General features: G+C 42.4%; 1 protein-coding gene across 1 annotated transcript in view; it reads left to right on the top strand.

Annotated features, from left to right (window-relative positions):
• Positions 1–17,895, top strand: part of PYGB (glycogen phosphorylase B) — a 54,020-nt gene that overhangs the window by 11,200 nt on the left and 24,925 nt on the right. Inside the window, exons 2-3 of the mRNA XM_032606239.1 lie at positions 7,040–7,141; positions 17,717–17,795. Of these exons, the coding sequence (XP_032462130.1) occupies positions 7,040–7,141; positions 17,717–17,795 (181 nt within the window). The remainder of the gene's footprint in view (positions 1–7,039; positions 7,142–17,716; positions 17,796–17,895) is intronic.

Raw genomic sequence — 17,895 nt, 5'->3', positions numbered from 1 at the left:
ACCGTGCTTTGGGAACCCCATATAATAATAAATCAGTTCAAGTATAGAGTAAATAGTGTCCAGGACAGTGAAAAGTCAGGAGGAAGCAGTGGGCCGTGAGCAGCAGTGACAGCGGTGGTGGAGCAGAGGGCAGCTCTGCAGAATCACTCGTTACACTGCGACGTGTTTGTGATTTAAAGGACACTGGAATTTTTTTTGTACGTAAGCATGTTCTTTCAATTTGTAGATTTAATATATATGTAAAGTTTTCTTAAATTACATATTGAAAAGTTTTTTTAACATTTTATTCATTTTCCTTCTTCAGGAACACTGATTATGCAGATGTTAAGTATTCTTTGTCTTCTGTATGGGTATTTTTCTCTCCAGTCCTCTTCATGCTTTTCCCCCACTTTGCTCACTTTTCCAGCCAGCTTTTTGTTTTCAGCTGTGCCGCTGTTTTGCATTCAGTGCTGCCTCCATTTCTGTGGTGGTTTTATCTCTTATTTATTTTACTTCTTTCCCGTGCTTGGTTGAGTCTCTTTGTTACCTTATCAGTGTTTCTTGATGTCTTAGATGGGTCTGTGTTTATGGATTTCATGTGGCCCTTGGTAAATGTTGGGTGTTCTTTGCCTGTTGTATTTCCTGTCTGTTCTGTTTTTCTTCTCAGGTTGTAGACCCTGAGCTCCATCTCTGAGTGGAGGGGATTCTTCCTGAGCCAGTTGCTTGCAGCTGGATGATGGGGCAGGGCCTGCTGTGTGCAGCAAGGAGGGAGCAGCCCCTCCTGGTTCCCAGTTTTGTGGTGTGTGTGTGTGTGTGTGAGCGTGCGCACACAGGTGTGAGTGTGCACCGTGGGTGTGAATGCATGTACACGTGTGGGTGTAGACATGTGTGCACACATGTAAGTGTAAAGCGCTTTGTCCCTTCATCGGCCTCAGAAGGCAGAGACCGGCAGTGGACAGTCACCCTCATCCCTCTCCTGCAGCTTGGTGGTGAAGTGTTACAAGGGGCAGTTTCTGGCTGAGTTCTGCCTCCCTCAGTTTCCACCTCTGTTTTCCTAGGGTCAGTGAGTTTTAGGGAGAAGTGGGTAGAGACATTTTTATCCTACCACCTTTACAAGTGGAAGTATTCTATCTTACATACAATATTTATTGAGATAAAATTCTGATACCATACAATTTACCCATTTAAAGTATACAGTTTATTCAGTGGTTTTGATATATTCAGAGTTTTGTGCAACCATTGTGCAACCATCACCACAGTCAGTTTTATAACATTTTCATTACCCGAGAAAGAAACCCCACGCTTTTTAGCTGTTACCCACCCTAAACTCCCTGTCCGCCTGTCTTAGGCAACTACTAATCTACTTTTTGTTTCTGTAGATTTACCTATATTCCATATAAATGGAATCATACAATATGTGGTCTTTTGTGACTGGCTTCTTTCATTTAGCATAATGTTTTCTAGGTTCATTCTCATTGTAGCTTTATCAGTACTTGATTCCTTTTTATGGCCGAATAATATTCCACTGTATGGATATATCACATTTTATTTATCCATTCATAAGTTGGTGGACATCTGAGTTGTTTTCACCTTTTGACTATTAAATACAAGTCTTTTAGTGGACACAGGATTTCATTTCTTTTGCATATATGTCTAGGAGTGGAATGGCTGGACCAAATGGTAAACTGTTTAACTTTTGAGGACCTGCCAGACTGGTTTCCAGAGTAGCTGTACCATCTTACATTCTCATCAGCTAGTTTTCAGATCCTTGCTAACCATTTGTTATTATCTGCTGGCTTATTAATCATAGTTGTACCAGTGGATGTGAAGTGGCATCTCATTGTGCTTTTGATTTGCATTTCCCTTATGATTCATGATGTTAGTCATCTTTTCATGTGCTTATTGGCAATTTGTATTTTCTTTGTAGAAATGTCTGTGCAGATCCTTTGCCCAACCTACCACTGGGCTGTCATTTTATTATTGAATTGTATACATATATTCCTGATACAGATCTCTTACCAGCTATGTGATTTGCAAATATTTTCTCCAAGAAGAACAGAGCTGAAGGTATCATGCTGTGACTACAGTCACAAAGCTACAGTCATCAAAACAGTATGATACTGCAACCTAAATGTCCACTGACTAATGAACGGGTAAAGAAGATGTGGTACATATATACAATGGAATATTACTCAGCCATAAAAAAGAATGAAATAATACCATTTGCGGCAACATGGGTGGACGTAGAGATTATCATACTAAGTAAAGTAGGTCAGACAGAGAAAGACAAATATACGATATCACTTATATGTGGAATCTAAAAAAAAAAGTGATACAAGTGAACTTATTTACAAAAAGGAAACAGACTCACAAACATAGAAAACACACTTTGGTTAACAAGGGGTAAGGGGGGTGGGGGAGGGATAAGTTAGGAGTTTGAGATTAACATATACACACTACTACATATAAAATAGATAATTAACAGGGACCTACTGTATAGCACAGGAAACTCTACTGAATATTCTGTAATAACCTATAAGGGAAAAGAGTCTGAAAAAGAATATATATATATATATAACTGAATCACCCTGAAACTAACACAACATTGTAAATCAAGTATACTCCAATAAAAAAACAAACAAACTAACAAAAACCAGTATGGTACTGGCGCAAAAACAGACACATAGATCAGTGGAACAGAATAGAGAGCCCAGAAATAAACACACCCACTTAATGGGCAGTTAATCTAGGACATAGGAGGCAACAATATGCAATGGGGAAAAGACAGTCTCTTCAACAAGTGGTGCTGGGAAAACTGGGCAGCTACATGTAGAAGAATGAAATTAGATCATTCCCTCACACCATATACAAAAATAAACTCAAAATGGATTAATGACCTAACTGTAAGACCAGATACTATAAAAGTCCTAGAAGAAAACATAGGCAGAACACTCTTTGACATAAATTTTAGCAGTTTTTTTTTATCTTAAGACAAAGGAAACAAAATAAAAAATAAACAAATGTGACCTAATTTAAACTTAAAAGTTTTTTTTGCACAGCAAAGGAAACCATTGACAAAACGAAAGACAAGACCTACTGAATGGGAGAAAATATTTGCAAATGATACGACCAATAAGGGGTTAATATCCAACATATATAAACAGCTCATACAACTCAATATCAAAAAAAAAAAACTGATTGGAAAATGGGCAGAAGACCTGAATAATCATTTTTCCAAAGAAGACATACAAATGGCCAACAGGCACATGAAAAAATGCTCAAAATCACTAATCATCAGAGAAATGCAAATCAAAACCACAATGAGATGTCACCTCATACTTGTCAGAATGGCTATCATCAAAAAGACCATAAATAACAAATGTTGACAGGAATATGGAAAAGAGGGAACCCTCCTACACTGGGAACGTAAATCGGTGTAACCACTACGGAAAACAGTATGGAGGTTCGTTAAAAAACTCAAAGTATAACTGCCTTATGACCCAGCAATTCCACTCCTGGGTATATATTCAAAGAAAATGAAAAAACTAATTTGAAAAGATATTTTCACTGTTTACAATAGCCAAGATATGGAAGCAACCTAAGTGACCATCAACAGATGAATGGATAAAGAAGATGTGATATGTGTATCACAGTGGCATATTACTCAGCCATAACAAAAGAATGGATAGATTTGGAGGGTATTATATGCTAAGTGAAACAAGTCAGACAGAGAAAGACAGATACTGTATGTTATCACTTATATGTGGAATCTAAAAAATGAATGAATATAACCAAACAGAAATAGGCTTGAATATACAGAGAACAAACGTGGTTACCAATGGGGAGAGGGAAGAGGGGAGGGGCAAGATAGGGGGAGGGGATTAAGAGGTATGAACCCCTATGTATAAAATAAATAAGCTACAAGGATATATTGTACAGCACAGGGAAATATTTTATAATAACTTTAAATGGAGTATAATCTATCAAAATTGTGAATCATTATGTTGTACACCTAAAACTAATATAATATTGTAAATCAACTATACTTCAATTAAAAAACATTTCCCCCTTTTGTGGGTTGTCTTTTTTACTTTCTTAATTGTATCAAATGTTTTAAATGTTGATGAAGTCCAGTTTATCTGTTTTTTCACTTGTGCTTTTGATGTCATGTCAGAAGAAACCATTGCCTAATCCAAGGTCACAAAGAGTTACCCCTGTGTTTTCTCCTAAGAGTTTTATAGTTTTGCCCTTACATTTATGTTCTTGATCCATTTTGAATTAATTTTTTGCATATGGTATGAAAGAGGAGTCCAACTTTATTCGTTTGCTTCTGGATATCCAGTTGTCCTAGCACCATTTGTTGAAAAGACTGTTCTTCCCCACAGAATTATCTGGGCACTATTGTTGGAAATCAGTTGACCATAAATGTGAGGGTTTATTCTGGACTCTCTGTGCTATTCCATTGCTCTGTGTGTCCTTCTTTATGCCAGGGTAGTCTCGCTGACAGTAGTTTTGTAGTAAGGTTTGAGACTTGTGTGAGTCCTCCACTTCCGTTTTCTTTTTCAAGATCGTTTTGACTATTCCAGACCCCTTGCGTTTCCATCTGAACGCTAGGATCAGCTTGTCACTCTGCAAGGAAGCCAGCTGGAATGTTGACAGGGATCGTGTTGAATTTGTAGATCATTTGGGGATTATTGCCATCTTCACGGCGTTAAGCCTTCCAATCCATTGACATGGGATGTCTCTCCATACACATAGGTCCCCTGCCTGTGTGTTTTGCAAGTTGGGAGCCTCTTTCAACCTGGCCCATCCTTTCTGGCTGCTTCTTGGTTCTGAGGAGAGTAGGTTAAGAACAACTACAGTGAAGTGTGAAGCGATGGTGTGAATGCTGCTGGAAAAACCCAAAGGGCAGTACCACTAAAACGGCTGTTGGCTGGCAGATGGTCACCAGGTTTGCTCAGATGTTTCTGGTCAGCTGCTGGTCAGAATTCTAAACAAGGTATAAGAAGGCGCCACATGGTAGGTTCCAGAAGCTGCTGGTGCGGGGCTTAGCAGGTTGCCCTCTGCAGGTGTCTCCGTGAAGTGCACAGGCCCCAGCAGCCCTATCGCCACCTGAGGAGAAGGAATCCAGGCCTTTCTTCTCCCTGCATTCTGCAGCCCATAGGGGAATAGATTTTTTAGATTGTATATTTTGGAAATTTTATAGGAAAGGTAAAACCGTAGCGCAGCCAGCGCTCTCCCCTGGATTCACACCGGAGACCGAGAAGTGCTCTCTCATCATCCTGCACGTGCATAGCTCACAGACACACACCTTTTCAAGGCCTGGTTTTGCTCTTTTACATTTTACTTAGAGGCAATATTAGGTTGACAGAGGGTTGCAAATAGAGTGTAGCATGCCCACGTGCCCTTCACGGCTGCCCCCAATGGTAACATCCTGAGTGACCACAGCACAGGTATCAAAACTAAGAAGTTAGCGCTGGCTCAGCACTTCCTGTCAGTTCTTCCTCTGATGGCCTTTCTCTGTCGCGGACCTAATCCAGGGTCCATTTAGTCGTCCTATTTCCTTAGTCTTCTATCTGCAGTGGTTGTTGGTCTTTCCTTGTCCTCTGTGATCTTGACAGATCTGACGGGTGCTGGTCAGGCAGTTCCACAGATGTCCCTAACTTTGGGTCTGACCGATGCTTCTCACCGTCAGTCTGGGGTTGGGAGTTTTGGAAAGAAAACCGTGGAGGCGAGGTCCCCTTCTCATGACAGCATATCACCCGACCTGTTACTGGGGAAGTTAACCTTGATCGTGTGGGGAAGGTATCGTCACAATCCAAAATTGTGAATTTGCAGTTTTCCCTTTCCAGACTATTTGTCGGAAGGGAGTTGCCATGACCAGCCCACCCTCAGCGGGAGGGGGTTGAATACCACACCACCTCCTGGAGTGAAGGCTATCAGAGAATTGGGGGGCATCTGCTAAAACCACCACGGCGATTAAGATTATTTGGGGGGAGACACTTGGAGGGCTGTGCAGAATATCCAGTCAGTCCCTAGAGCCACGGTGGTCACCTGCGCAGCTGTTCCTGTGCTGTTCTCATGGTGGTTTTCCATTCCTCCCATTCCTTCTGCGTTTGTTAATCAGAATTCTTCTGTAGGGAAGCGTTTTTCCCTTCTCTCATCAAGGCCTTACTCTTTTTTTTTTTTTTGAGAGTTCTAGTTTTATTTTATTTTTTTAGCCGTGCTGTGCGGCATGAGGAATCTTAGCTCCCCAACCAGGGATCGAATCCGTGCCCCCTGCACTGGGAGCGTGGAGCCTTAACCACTGGACCTCCAGAGAAGTCCCAAGGCCTTACTCTTGACAGCTGGAGGCAGCATGGAGCCCTGTATGAGAGCAGGACTCTGCGGGCCAGATCTCAGCTCTGCCACTGCCTCCCGTGGCCCATTGGGTGGTCGTGTGGGCAGATGGCACCAGGCGCGGGAAATGTTGAACCCTGCGTGGCCCCCAGCGAGTGTTGGTGGTCGTCACCTCGTTTACATGGAGGTTTACCTCTCAGTCCCCCAAAGCCAGCAAACAGTCAGCAGGTGGAAGTAGACATGTCCATCTGTCTATCCCGTTGTGTTGACTGTGCTGTTTGCACTGAGTACTTAGTGCAGGTATCAGAAGCTGTTCATCCTGCAGGGCTGCTTCACCCCTTTGTGAGCGATGTGGTCTCCTCCTCGAGGGCGTGGCTGGAAAGAGGCCCCGCCAAGCTCAGACCTGACTCTGTCTGTCCTGGGAGTCTGTTCCCCACTACTGCCCCTCCCTGCCTCCCTACCTCAGGCAGTGGTTCGTTTCCATCCCCTTGGGGACTCCAGAAGGGCAGTGAACAGACTACTTTCGAAGGGCCCCCGCTACGGGGCTGCCTCTGGAAAGCTGAGGTTGGCCAAGGCTGAAGAGAGTGAACCCATTTTAGGGATGTGCAGGTAAGTGCAGGATTGACTGAGCGAAGCCCCTAAGAAGGTCTTCTCGGCACCGGACTCTTCTCGTGTGTGGGGTGGAATGCACAGTCTAAGATGCTTCCTTTTGCTTCCTCAGCGCATCTACTATCTTTCCCTGGAATTCTACATGGGCCGCACACTACAGAACACGATGGTGAACCTGGGCCTTCAGAACGCCTGTGACGAAGCCATCTATCAGGTATGGGTCCTTGGGGACAGGATGCTAGGTGGCCTCTCGTGGGCACTGAGTCTTAATCCAGGCCCTGCAGAGGTGAGCGCTGCCATCTGGGACGGGAGAAATGGCTTGGGCGTCGGGGAGAATGGGTTGGTGGGCGACACTTCTGCTCAAGGGGAGAAAGCACAAGTGGATGGGAGCTAATGCATTGGAGGGCAAGGACTGGGTGCATTGTGATGCCAAGGCTTGACGCTTCTAGACCTTTGCACTCCGTACCCCAACCCCAGGCGGGTTTACCACGTGGCAGAAATGGCTGGTATCGTCCCATTTCTCTCCACTTTATTGAGCCAGTGACCCACCGCCAGCTCCCCTCCCCCACCCCAAGACACTGGTCCTGCCGTCTACTTATAAAATTGCCCTTTCTCCCCTACTCAGAGTAAACACTGCCTGTGCCTGAACTTCGTCTTTGACAGCTGTTCACTCAGAGGCCTCACCCTTTCACGGTTGATTTGCAGTTTTAGGGCAGAGCTGGAATAGGCCGTGTCTGTTTACTGTGTGTGTACCCCCTCTGTGGACACTGTCTCCCTCCCGCACCAGACGCTCAGTGTAGGATTTCTAGAGTGTGAATAGGCAGCACTCCTGCCCTTTGCACGTATGTGGAAGGGTCCTCACCAGAGTCGTTCCTTCCCCCAGCACCTGCCCCTGCCTTTGCTTTTGTTTGGTTTTGGTGTTGGGGTGGGAGGTGCTCTGGGGGCTTTGTTGGAAGCAGGGTGGTGTGAGCCTCCTGTGGCTGTCAGGCCCTGACATCACAGGGGCTCCTGTCTCCCCTCCAGGACTTAGGGGAGCCAAGCATCTGGGACAAGTAGTTTCAGTTGGCACAATAAAAACTTGGAAAAAAAATTGACTCCCCCAGATAAGAACCTTAGGCTCACAAGTTATCTAAAAAGATGGAGGTTATGCTCCCAGGTGATTTGTCATTTGAGTTTCATTTACTGACTGTGAATGTTAGAACATGTCTGTAAGGACCACAGAACAGTGGAGTTTACAGTCGTATAAAGCATTTCAGTTTTTGAAACATTTTCTCTGTATATTTCTTACAGATAGTAAATATTTTAGGGAATGTTTATACCATAAATATGCATTATCTGTTTATAATGTTCTTAAAATATTTACTTAAAATGGTTGTTTATTATTCCTGAAGCCAATTTTTTTTGGCCGCACTGCAGGCTTGTAGGATCTTAGCTCCCCGACCAGGGATTGAACCCTGGCTCTTGGCAAGGAGATCACAGAGTCTTAACCACTGGACCACCAGGGAATTCCCTGTTTATGATTTTCACTACACAAATAAGATGTTAGTTGTAGAAACTTAGAAAATACAAGGAGACATATATCTTTCTAAACATTGTACATTTTTTTCCGTAAAAATGGTATTTCACTTGCCATTTATCTTTTAATTAAGCTTGTGTTTGAAAAGTTTCCACGATGACAGAACTTGAGCATCTTCAGGCACACGTTTGCCTGGCCTTCCTTCCAGGCACAAGGCGGGTACCAGATGCTGTGGGTGGGACTGTCAGTGATGCAGGGCTGGAGGCCTCCTCCCTCCAGGCTCCCCAGTTACAGTGCAGTGTCAAAAATGAAACGTGCTGCCACTGCATCACCCAGGGCTAGTTCTGGGAGCGGGTTACACTAAAAACTAGAAATTCAGAAGAAGCCAGTGTCTCCTGATTGAGCTATCAAGGACACGTTTAAAATTTTTTTATTGTAGAAAACTTTATATATGGAAATTGAATGACTGTTACGATGAACTTCTTCCACATACCATCACCTGGCTTCACCAGTCCTCAAGCCCGAGTCCTGGCTGGTCTTGTTTCCCTTATGCCCCCACCACTCCCAGATTGTTTAAGCCAATGTCAAATATATTTCATTTGTAAATATTTCAGTGGATATTTTTAAAGATTAGGGTCATACCATTATGACCTCTAAAATATTAACAATTCTGTAATATCAGTTTTTCAGGCAGTGTACAAATCGCCTTAAAATTTTTTTAAATAGTTTGTTCAGAAACTTAGTTGCATTTGGTTAATATATCTCTTAAATCTCTCTTAATCTATGAGCGTTTCCTCTTTTTTAATTTGTCTGCCTTGCAGTGTATTTGTTGAAACTGGGTTTGTTCTGTCGAGTGTCCCCAGCTTGAGTTTAACCTGCTGCTTTGTCCAAAGGATGTCTCAGCACTTCTACTCAACATTGTACTGAGGGAGCTGGGACATTTAGCCAAGAAAATGAAATAAGAGGTATCCAGATTGGAAAGGAAGGAGGGAGGCTATCTCTACTTATAGATGACATGAACTAGAAAATCCTAAGGATTCTAGTAAAAATGTATTAGTACAAATGAATGGGTTCAGCAGAGTTGCAGGATAAAGATCAATATACAGAAATCAGTTGTATTTTTGTATACCTGCAATGAACAATCCTAAAATGAAATTAAGAAAACAATTCCATTTAAAATAGCATCAAAAATAATAAAATACTTAGGAACAAATTTCCAAAAGAGACACAGACTTATGTTCTGAAAACTATAAAACATTGTTGAGAGAAAGAAAACCTAAAAATGGAAAGACATCCCCCGTTAATGGCTTGGAAGACTTAATGTTAAGATTGCAGGGACTTCCCCGGTGGCGCAGTGGTTAAGAATCCACCTGCCAGTGCACGGGACACGGGTTTGATCCCTGGTCTGGGAAGATCCCACATGCCGTGGAGCAACTAAGCTCGCGAGCCACAGCTCCTGAGCCTGTGTGTCACAACTACTGAAGCCCATGTGCCCTAGAACCCAGGCGCTGCACCTACTGAGCCCATGCACCGTAACTACTGAAGCCCACGCACTCTAGGGCCCACGTGCTGCAACTACTGAAGCCCGCGTGCCTAGAGCCTGTGCTCTGCAACAAGAGAAGCCACCGCACCACAACGAAGATCAGCCCCCGCTCACCGCAACTAGAGAAAGCCCACGTGCAGCAACAAAGACCCACACTGCCAAAAAAATAAAGATTGCGAGACTCCCCAGACTGACCTACAGACTCATTGCCGTCCCCAGTAAAATTCCATTTGGCTTCTTTGCAGAGATTGACAAGCTGATTTTAAAATCCAGATGCAGATGCAACAGATCAGGATTAATTAAAACATCTTGAGAAAGAAGAACAAAGTTGGAGGACTCACATTTCCAATTTCAAAACTCCCTACAAAGCTACAGGTGTGGTCCTGGCATAAGGACAGACAGAGCAGTGGGATAGAATTGAGAATCAAGAAATAAACCCTCATATTTATAATTGATTTTTTTCCCAATTTAAAAGAATTGAGGTAAAATACACATAGTGTAAATTCACCGTCTTAATTGTTTTTAAGTGTACAGTTCAGTGGTATTAAGTACATTTATATCATTGTACCACCGTCACTACAGTCCATCTCCAGAACTCTTTCATCTTGTAAAACTGAGACTCTATATCCATTATATACTACCTCCCCATTCTCCCCTTCTCCCAGCCCGTGACCACCACCATTCTACTTTCTGTCTCTGAATTTGATACTCTGGGTACTTCACATAAGTGAAAACATACAATATTTGTCTTTTTGTGACTGGCTTAATATCTCCAGGGCTCATCTGTGTTGTAGCATATGTCAGAATCTTTTTCAGGCTGGATGAATAATAGTCCACTGTATGTATAGACCACATTTTGTTTATCCATTCATCTGTCCTTGGACATTTGGATTGCTTCAACCTTTTACCTACTGTGAATAATGCTGTTAAGCGTGAGTATACAAATATCTCTTCAGAGCCCTGCTTTCAGTTCTTCTGTGTGTATATATAGAAGTGGGATTGCTGGGTCATAAGGTGATTCTGTTTCGCTTTTTGAGGGCCCACCATACTGTCTTCCAGAGCAGCTGCACCCCTTTATATTCTCACTAACAGTGTAAAAGGTTCCAGTTTCTCCACATCCTCACAAACACTTACCATTTTATTTCTTTTTTTTTTTTAATAGTAGCCATTCTAATGGGTGTGAGGTGATATCTCATTGTGATTTAAATTAACATTTCCTTAAAGATTAGTGATGTTGAGTGTCTTTTCATGTGCTTATTGGCCATCTGTATGTCTTCTTTTGGAGAAATGTCTATTCAGGTACTTTGTCCATTATTGAACTGGGTTGCTTGGTGTTTTTATTGTTGAGTTTTAGGAGTTCTCTATCTATTCTGTATATTAGTCCCGTATCAGATATGTAGTTTGTGCAGATATTTTCTCCGATTCTGTGGGTTGCCTTTTCACTCTGTTGATAATGTCTTTTTTAAAAAAATTATTTAATATTTATTTAGGGACTTCCTTGGTGGTCCAGTGGGTAAGACTCTGCGCTCCCAATGCAGGGGGCCTGGGTTCTATCCCTGGTGGGGAACTAAATCCTTCATGCATGATGCAACTAAGAGTCTGCATGCTGCAACTAAAAGGATCCTGCATGCTGCAACTAAATATCCCTCATGCCACAATGAAGATCCCTCGTGCCACAACTAAGACCCGGCACAGCCAAAATAAATAAATTAATTAATTTTAAAAATGGTTAAGATTTTTAAAAAATTATTTATTTATTTGGCTGTGCTGGGTCTTGGATGCGGCATGAGGGATCGTTGTTGCCACGTGCAGGATCTTCGTTACAGCATGCGAGATCTTTAGTTAAGGCATGCAGGACCTAGTTCTCTGACCAGGGGTCGAACGTGGGGCCCCTGCATTAGGAGCGCAGAGTCTTAACCACTGGAACACCAGGGAAGTTGCGATAATGTCTTTTGATGCACAAAAGGTTTTAATTTTCATGAAGTCCAGTTTTATTTTGTTGCCTGTGCTTTTTTTTTAATAAAAATTTTTTCATTATTATTATTTTTTATTTATTTTTTTTGGCCGCACTGTGTGGCATGTGGGATCTTAGTTCCCCGACTAGGGATTGAACCCACACACCCTGCATTGGAAGCGCGGAGTCTTAACCACTGGACCACCAGGGAAGTCCCCGTTGCCTGTGGTTTTGGTGTCATATATGGTCAACTGATTTTTTTTTTTAAAGGAAAAGTGTACGAAAACAATTCAATAGAGAAAGAATAAATAAACGGTGCTAAGACGCTTAGACATCTACTTGCAAATGAATGAAGTTGGATCCCTACCTCACACTACATATAAAATTAACTCAAAGTGGATCAGAGACCTAAGTGTAAGAGCTAAAAATATAAAATTCTTAGAAAAATATATACAAGTACATCTTCATGATTTGGCAATGGATTCTTAGAAATGACACCAAAAGTACAAGCAGCAAAATAAAAAAATAGGTAAATTGGACAAAGGACATCAAAGGGCATAATGAAGAAAGTTAAAAGACAATCTACAGGGCTTCCCTGGTGGCGCAGTGGTTGAGAGTCCGCCTGCCAATGCAGGGGACACGGGTTTGTGCCCCGGTCCGGGAAGATCCCACATGCCGCGGAGCAGCTGGGCCCGTGAGCCGTGGCCGCTGAGCCTGGGCGTCCGGAGCCTGTGCTCCGCAACGGGAGAGGCCACAACAGTGAGAGGCCTGCGTATTGCAAAAAAAAAAGATAATCTACAAAATGAGAGAAAATATTTGTAAATTATAAATCTGATAAGGGTCTAGTATCCAAAATGTATTAAGAACTCTTACATCCAAATAACAGAATGACAGACAGAAAAGTTGCTCAGCGTCATTAATCATAAGGGACATGCAAATCAAAACCACAGTGAAATACTACTTCACACCGACTAGAATGGCTCTAATCATAAAGACAGAGAACAAGTGTTGGTGAGGATATGGAGAAACTGGAACCCTCATATGCTGCTACGTTGAGAAGCTAGTGTATTAAATTAAGAATATGCAAATTATGGCCAGCTGAAAGAGGAGGCACAAGCCACCCACGTGGGGTCGGCATCCATGCTCCCACTTTGGGGAAAGACACACCCTGGGATCACTTTGATTGAAGGTGCAGTTGCAATACACCCACATGCAGTAGGTAAAGTTACAAGACTTGTTGCTTACAGAAATGGGGGCTGGGGGGAAGAGCAGTCCTCTGTCACAGGTTGCTGGCAAGCAGGAGATAGAGAGCAGGGCAGTAAGCACTTAGTACTTACAAGGTGGTTTCAGGCCCAATTCTAAGTGGCTATTTTAAAAGGTTATTTTTTACTGGGAAAAGCAAAGTGGGAACATGGGTTGGGAATCCTCAGCTTGAGTCCTTATCTAAATGCCCAGACTCTGAATGTGAGCAGGGCTGTCATACTGTAATCATCACATCTGGTAGGAAAGTAAAATGGTGGAGCCACTTTGGAAAATAGTCTGGCAACTACTCAAAAAGTTAAGCATAGAATTACCGTGTAACCCAGCAATTCCACTCCAAGGTTTGTATTGAGAAAAATGAAAACATACTTCTAGTAGGGGGGGAGGGATAAATCAGGAGTTTGGGATGAACATACACACACTACTCTACATAAGATAGATAACCAACCACGACCTACTGTGTAGCACAGGGAACTCTACTCAATATTCTGTGATAACCTATATGAGGAAAGAATCTAAAAAAGAATGAATATATGTATAACTGAATCAGTTTGCTGTATAACTGAAACTAACACAACATTGTAAATCAACTATACACGAATAAATTTGAAAAAAGGAGGGCTTCCCTGGTGGCGCAGTGGTTGAGAGTCCGTCTGCTGATGCAGGGGACGCGGGTTCGTGCCCCGGTCTGGGAGGATCCCACGTGTCGCGGAGCGGCTGGGCCCGTGAGCCATGACCGCTGAGCCTGCGCGTCCGGAGCCTGTGCTCCGCAACGGGAGAGGCCACGACAGTAAGAGGCCCTCGTGCCACAAAAAAAAAAAAAGAAAGCATACATCTATACAAAAAATTGTACATGAATGTTCATAGCAGCATTATTCATAATAGCCAAAAGGTGAATACAACCAGGTGTCTTTCAATGTGGCATGGCCATACAGTGGACTACTACACTGTGATAAAAGTACTGACACAGGCTACAACATGGATAAACCCGGACAATAGTATTCTAATTGTAAGGAGCCAGATACAAAAGGCTGCATATTGTATGTCTCCATTTACAAGAAATGTCCAGAACAGGCAAATTTGTACAGACAAAAAGTAGACAAGTGAGGGAGGGGGAAATAGGGAGTGACTGCTACTGAGTAGGGGGTTTCTTTCTGGGGGAGATGAAGTTCTAAAACTGGATAGTAGTGATAGTTGTACAGCTTTGTGAATATGCTAAAAACCATCAACTTGTTCGCTTTTGTGGTCTGTGGGTTATGACTCAATAAGAAAAAGTCAGGTTGTTAAGAGAGCTCTGTTGTGCTCAGTTTTCGTCTTTGTTTCCGAAGCCCACTTTAGGAAGGTTTTTATTTTTTCCCTTTATTATTATTTATTTGGTTGCGCCGGGTCTTAATTGTGGCTGGCAGGCTCCTTAGTTATGGCATGCAAACTCTTAGTTGTGACATGCAAACCCTTAGTTACAGCATGCATGTGGGGTCTAGTTCCCTGACCAGGGATCTAACCCGGGACCCCTGCATTGGGAGTGCAGACTCTTCACCACTGCGCCACCAGGGAAGTCCCAGGAAGGTTTTAGACTTTATGTCAATTAGCTACTTCTGTGCCTCTTCTGAATGCTCTCAAAGTCAAGGCAAAATTTGCCTTCCTAGGCTGAGTTGTGCCTACAACATTCCAGGTAAAAATGTAAAGGAACAAAACATCTTGCCCACATGCACCCTGGGCCTGTCTTCCTTGAGTGTCTGGTCTCTGAGCTAAGAGACGTGTCAGAAGTAAGAGGTTCCAGCATCAGGTTTGGAAAATGTGGCAGTTAAACACGTTTCTTAATGTTGAGCTGGTAACGTGTTATTAGGTACATCCTATAACCCCCACACACCCAAAATATTTTGGTGGAACACACTCTTTGAAATTGCTGTAGGAGTCAGTATTTTGAAATTTCAAATTGGAAATTCGGAAGTCAGTGTTTTGAAATCTTAATCAGATTGTTGTTATGTGTTAACACCACTTGATTTAATAGATACTAAATCATTTCTTTATGACTAATGTTTTTAATTTTCTCACAACTTAGCTTCCACCCTTTGCAGTTTGTCAGATCCTCAAAGTGTGGTCTGGAGCCCCCCGGGGTCCCTGAGACCTTTTCAAGGGGTCCTCTGAGGCAGAACTATTTATTCTTATTCGCATGAGTCTATGTACGGTAGGCTTTCCAGAGCCTCTATGTGTGTGATATCTTAACAGATTGAATGCCATTAAAGAGATTTATAAAAATGTAGAACACTGCCACCCTTTTCATTATTTTTTTGGTTGTCTTTAAAAATGTAGTTATTTTCCATTAAACAGTGTTGTTTGTGTTAATATGTAATGGGTTTGTTGTTGTTTTAAGATGAATTCATATATACTTCAAAAAATTTCTCCATTTTAATTTCTAATTTGATAAATATTGATAGATATAATCTCAATAAACAGTAACTCTTTAGGTCTTCCTGAAATCAAAAAGTTTAGAAACCACTGATCAACGTAATTAATGAGGGAATTCCCTGGCAGTCCAGTTAGGACTCTGTGCTTTCATTGTGGAGGGTGAGGGTTCAGTCCCTGTTCGGGGAACTAAGATCCCACAAGCCATGTGGCGTGGCCAAAAAAAAAAAAAAAAAAAGTAATTAATAAGCAATTTGTCAAGTTTAATACACTAAAGCCAGATTAATGGAACAATTATCCATCTATCCTAATTGAGAGCCTTAAGATCTGCATTCTTTTATTTATTTGTTTGTTTATTTATTTTTGGCTGCGGTGGGTCTTCGTTGCTGCGCGGGCGTTCTCTCGTTGTGCTGAGCGGGGGCTATTCTTCATTGCGGTGCGTGGGCTACTCATTGCAGTGGCTTCTCTTGTTGCGGAACATGGGCTCTAGGCATGCAGGCTTCAGTAGTTGTGACATGCAGGCTCAGTAGTTGTGGCACACGGGCTTAGTTGCTCCATAGCACGTGGGATCTTCCCAGACCAGGGCTCGAACCTGTGTCCCCTGTGTTGGCAGACGGATTCTTAATCACTGCGCCACCAGGGAAGCCCCAAGATCTGCATTTTTGAATGGTTTCAAATCAGATGCTTTCTCTCTGATGTTTAACCTAACATATCTGTTTCACAAGATTGTTTGAATGCCGTTGGAATAGATAGGAAAAGTGCTTTTAGGTTTTGGCTTTAAAAGATGTCATGTAGGGCTTCCCTGGTGGCACAGTGGTTGAGAGTCTGCCTGCCGATGCAGGGGACACGGGTTCGTGCCCCGGTCTGGGAAGATCCCAAATGCCGTGGAGCGGCTGTGCCCGTGAGCCATGGCCGCTGAGCCTGCGCGTCCGGAGCCTGTGCTCCGCAACGGGAGAGGCCACAACAGTGAGAGGCCTGCGTACCGCAAAAAAAAAAAAAAAAAAAGATGTCATGTAAATATCATTAGACCGTGGGAAAGTAGAGAGTTACTAAAAGCATTGGCTTCTTTTTAGGATACATGTTATAATCTGTCCACTGTAAGTAGGTTAATAATGCAGCAGTCAATATCTCTGGCTATTAAACCATGTCTCATTTTGACTGTTAATTCTTAAGTCATTTGGCAGCTTTTGAAATACCTGGAAGCTTTCATTTTCATGCATTGATTAAACACCAGATTTTTTAAAAATTGAAGTATACTTGGTTTATAATATTGTGTTAGTTTCAGGTGTACAGCAAAGTGACTCAGTTTTATTTTTTTTCAATTATTTTCCATTATAGGTTATTACAAGATATTGGATATAGTTCCCTGTGCTACACAGTAAATCCTTGTTGTTTATTTTATATATGGTAGCGTACATCTGTTAATCCCATACTCCTAATTTATCCCTCCCCACTTTCCCCTTTGGTAACCATAAGTTTGTTTTCTATTTCTGTGAGTCTGTTCCTGTTTTATAAATATGTTCATTTGTACTATTTTTTAGATTCCATGGATAAGTGATATCATATGACATTTGTCTTTCTCTGTTTGGCTTACTTCACTTAGTATGATAATCTCTGGGTCCATCCATGTTGCTGCAAATGGCATTATTTCATTCTTTTTTATGGCTGAGTAATATTCCATAGTAGATTATATACCACATCTTCTTCATCTGTCGATGGACATTTAGGTTGCTTCCATGTCTTGACTGTTGTGAATAGTGCTGAAATGAACATTGGAATGCATATGTCTTTTCCAATTCGAGTTTTTTTCAGATATATGCCCAGGAGTGGGATTGCTGGATCATATGGTGACTCTATATTTAGTTTTTTGAGGAACTTCCATATTGTTTTCCACAGTGGCTGCACCAATTTACATTCCCACCAACAGTGTAGGAGGGTCCCCTTTCTCCGCATCCTAACACCAGATTTTAATGTTGGATTTGCAAGTCTAAAAGAAGGCAGACTCTAACCTTTGATTGATATAAGCTCATAAGATTTAAATATCTTTTCACCTATCGCTGAGGGAAAATATTAAGTAATATTAAAATGTTACCTCTGTTTTTATTCACAGTTGGGGCTAGACTTGGAAGAACTGGAGGAAATAGAAGAGGATGCCGGCCTGGGGAACGGAGGCTTGGGGAGGCTGGCAGGTAACCCCAGGCTCCTGTGCAGGACAGACCTTTCCTGACACAGTGCCTTGGTCAGAGAGCAGCACATGGCAAGGCCAAGATCAGCCATGCTCCCAGCACT

Source organism: Phocoena sinus, chromosome 15 (assembly GCF_008692025.1).
Source record: "Phocoena sinus isolate mPhoSin1 chromosome 15, mPhoSin1.pri, whole genome shotgun sequence".
NCBI lineage: Eukaryota > Metazoa > Chordata > Mammalia > Artiodactyla > Phocoenidae > Phocoena > Phocoena sinus.
Note: the sequence above shows the minus strand (reverse complement) of the source record. Positions and strands in the feature narration are given on the sequence as shown.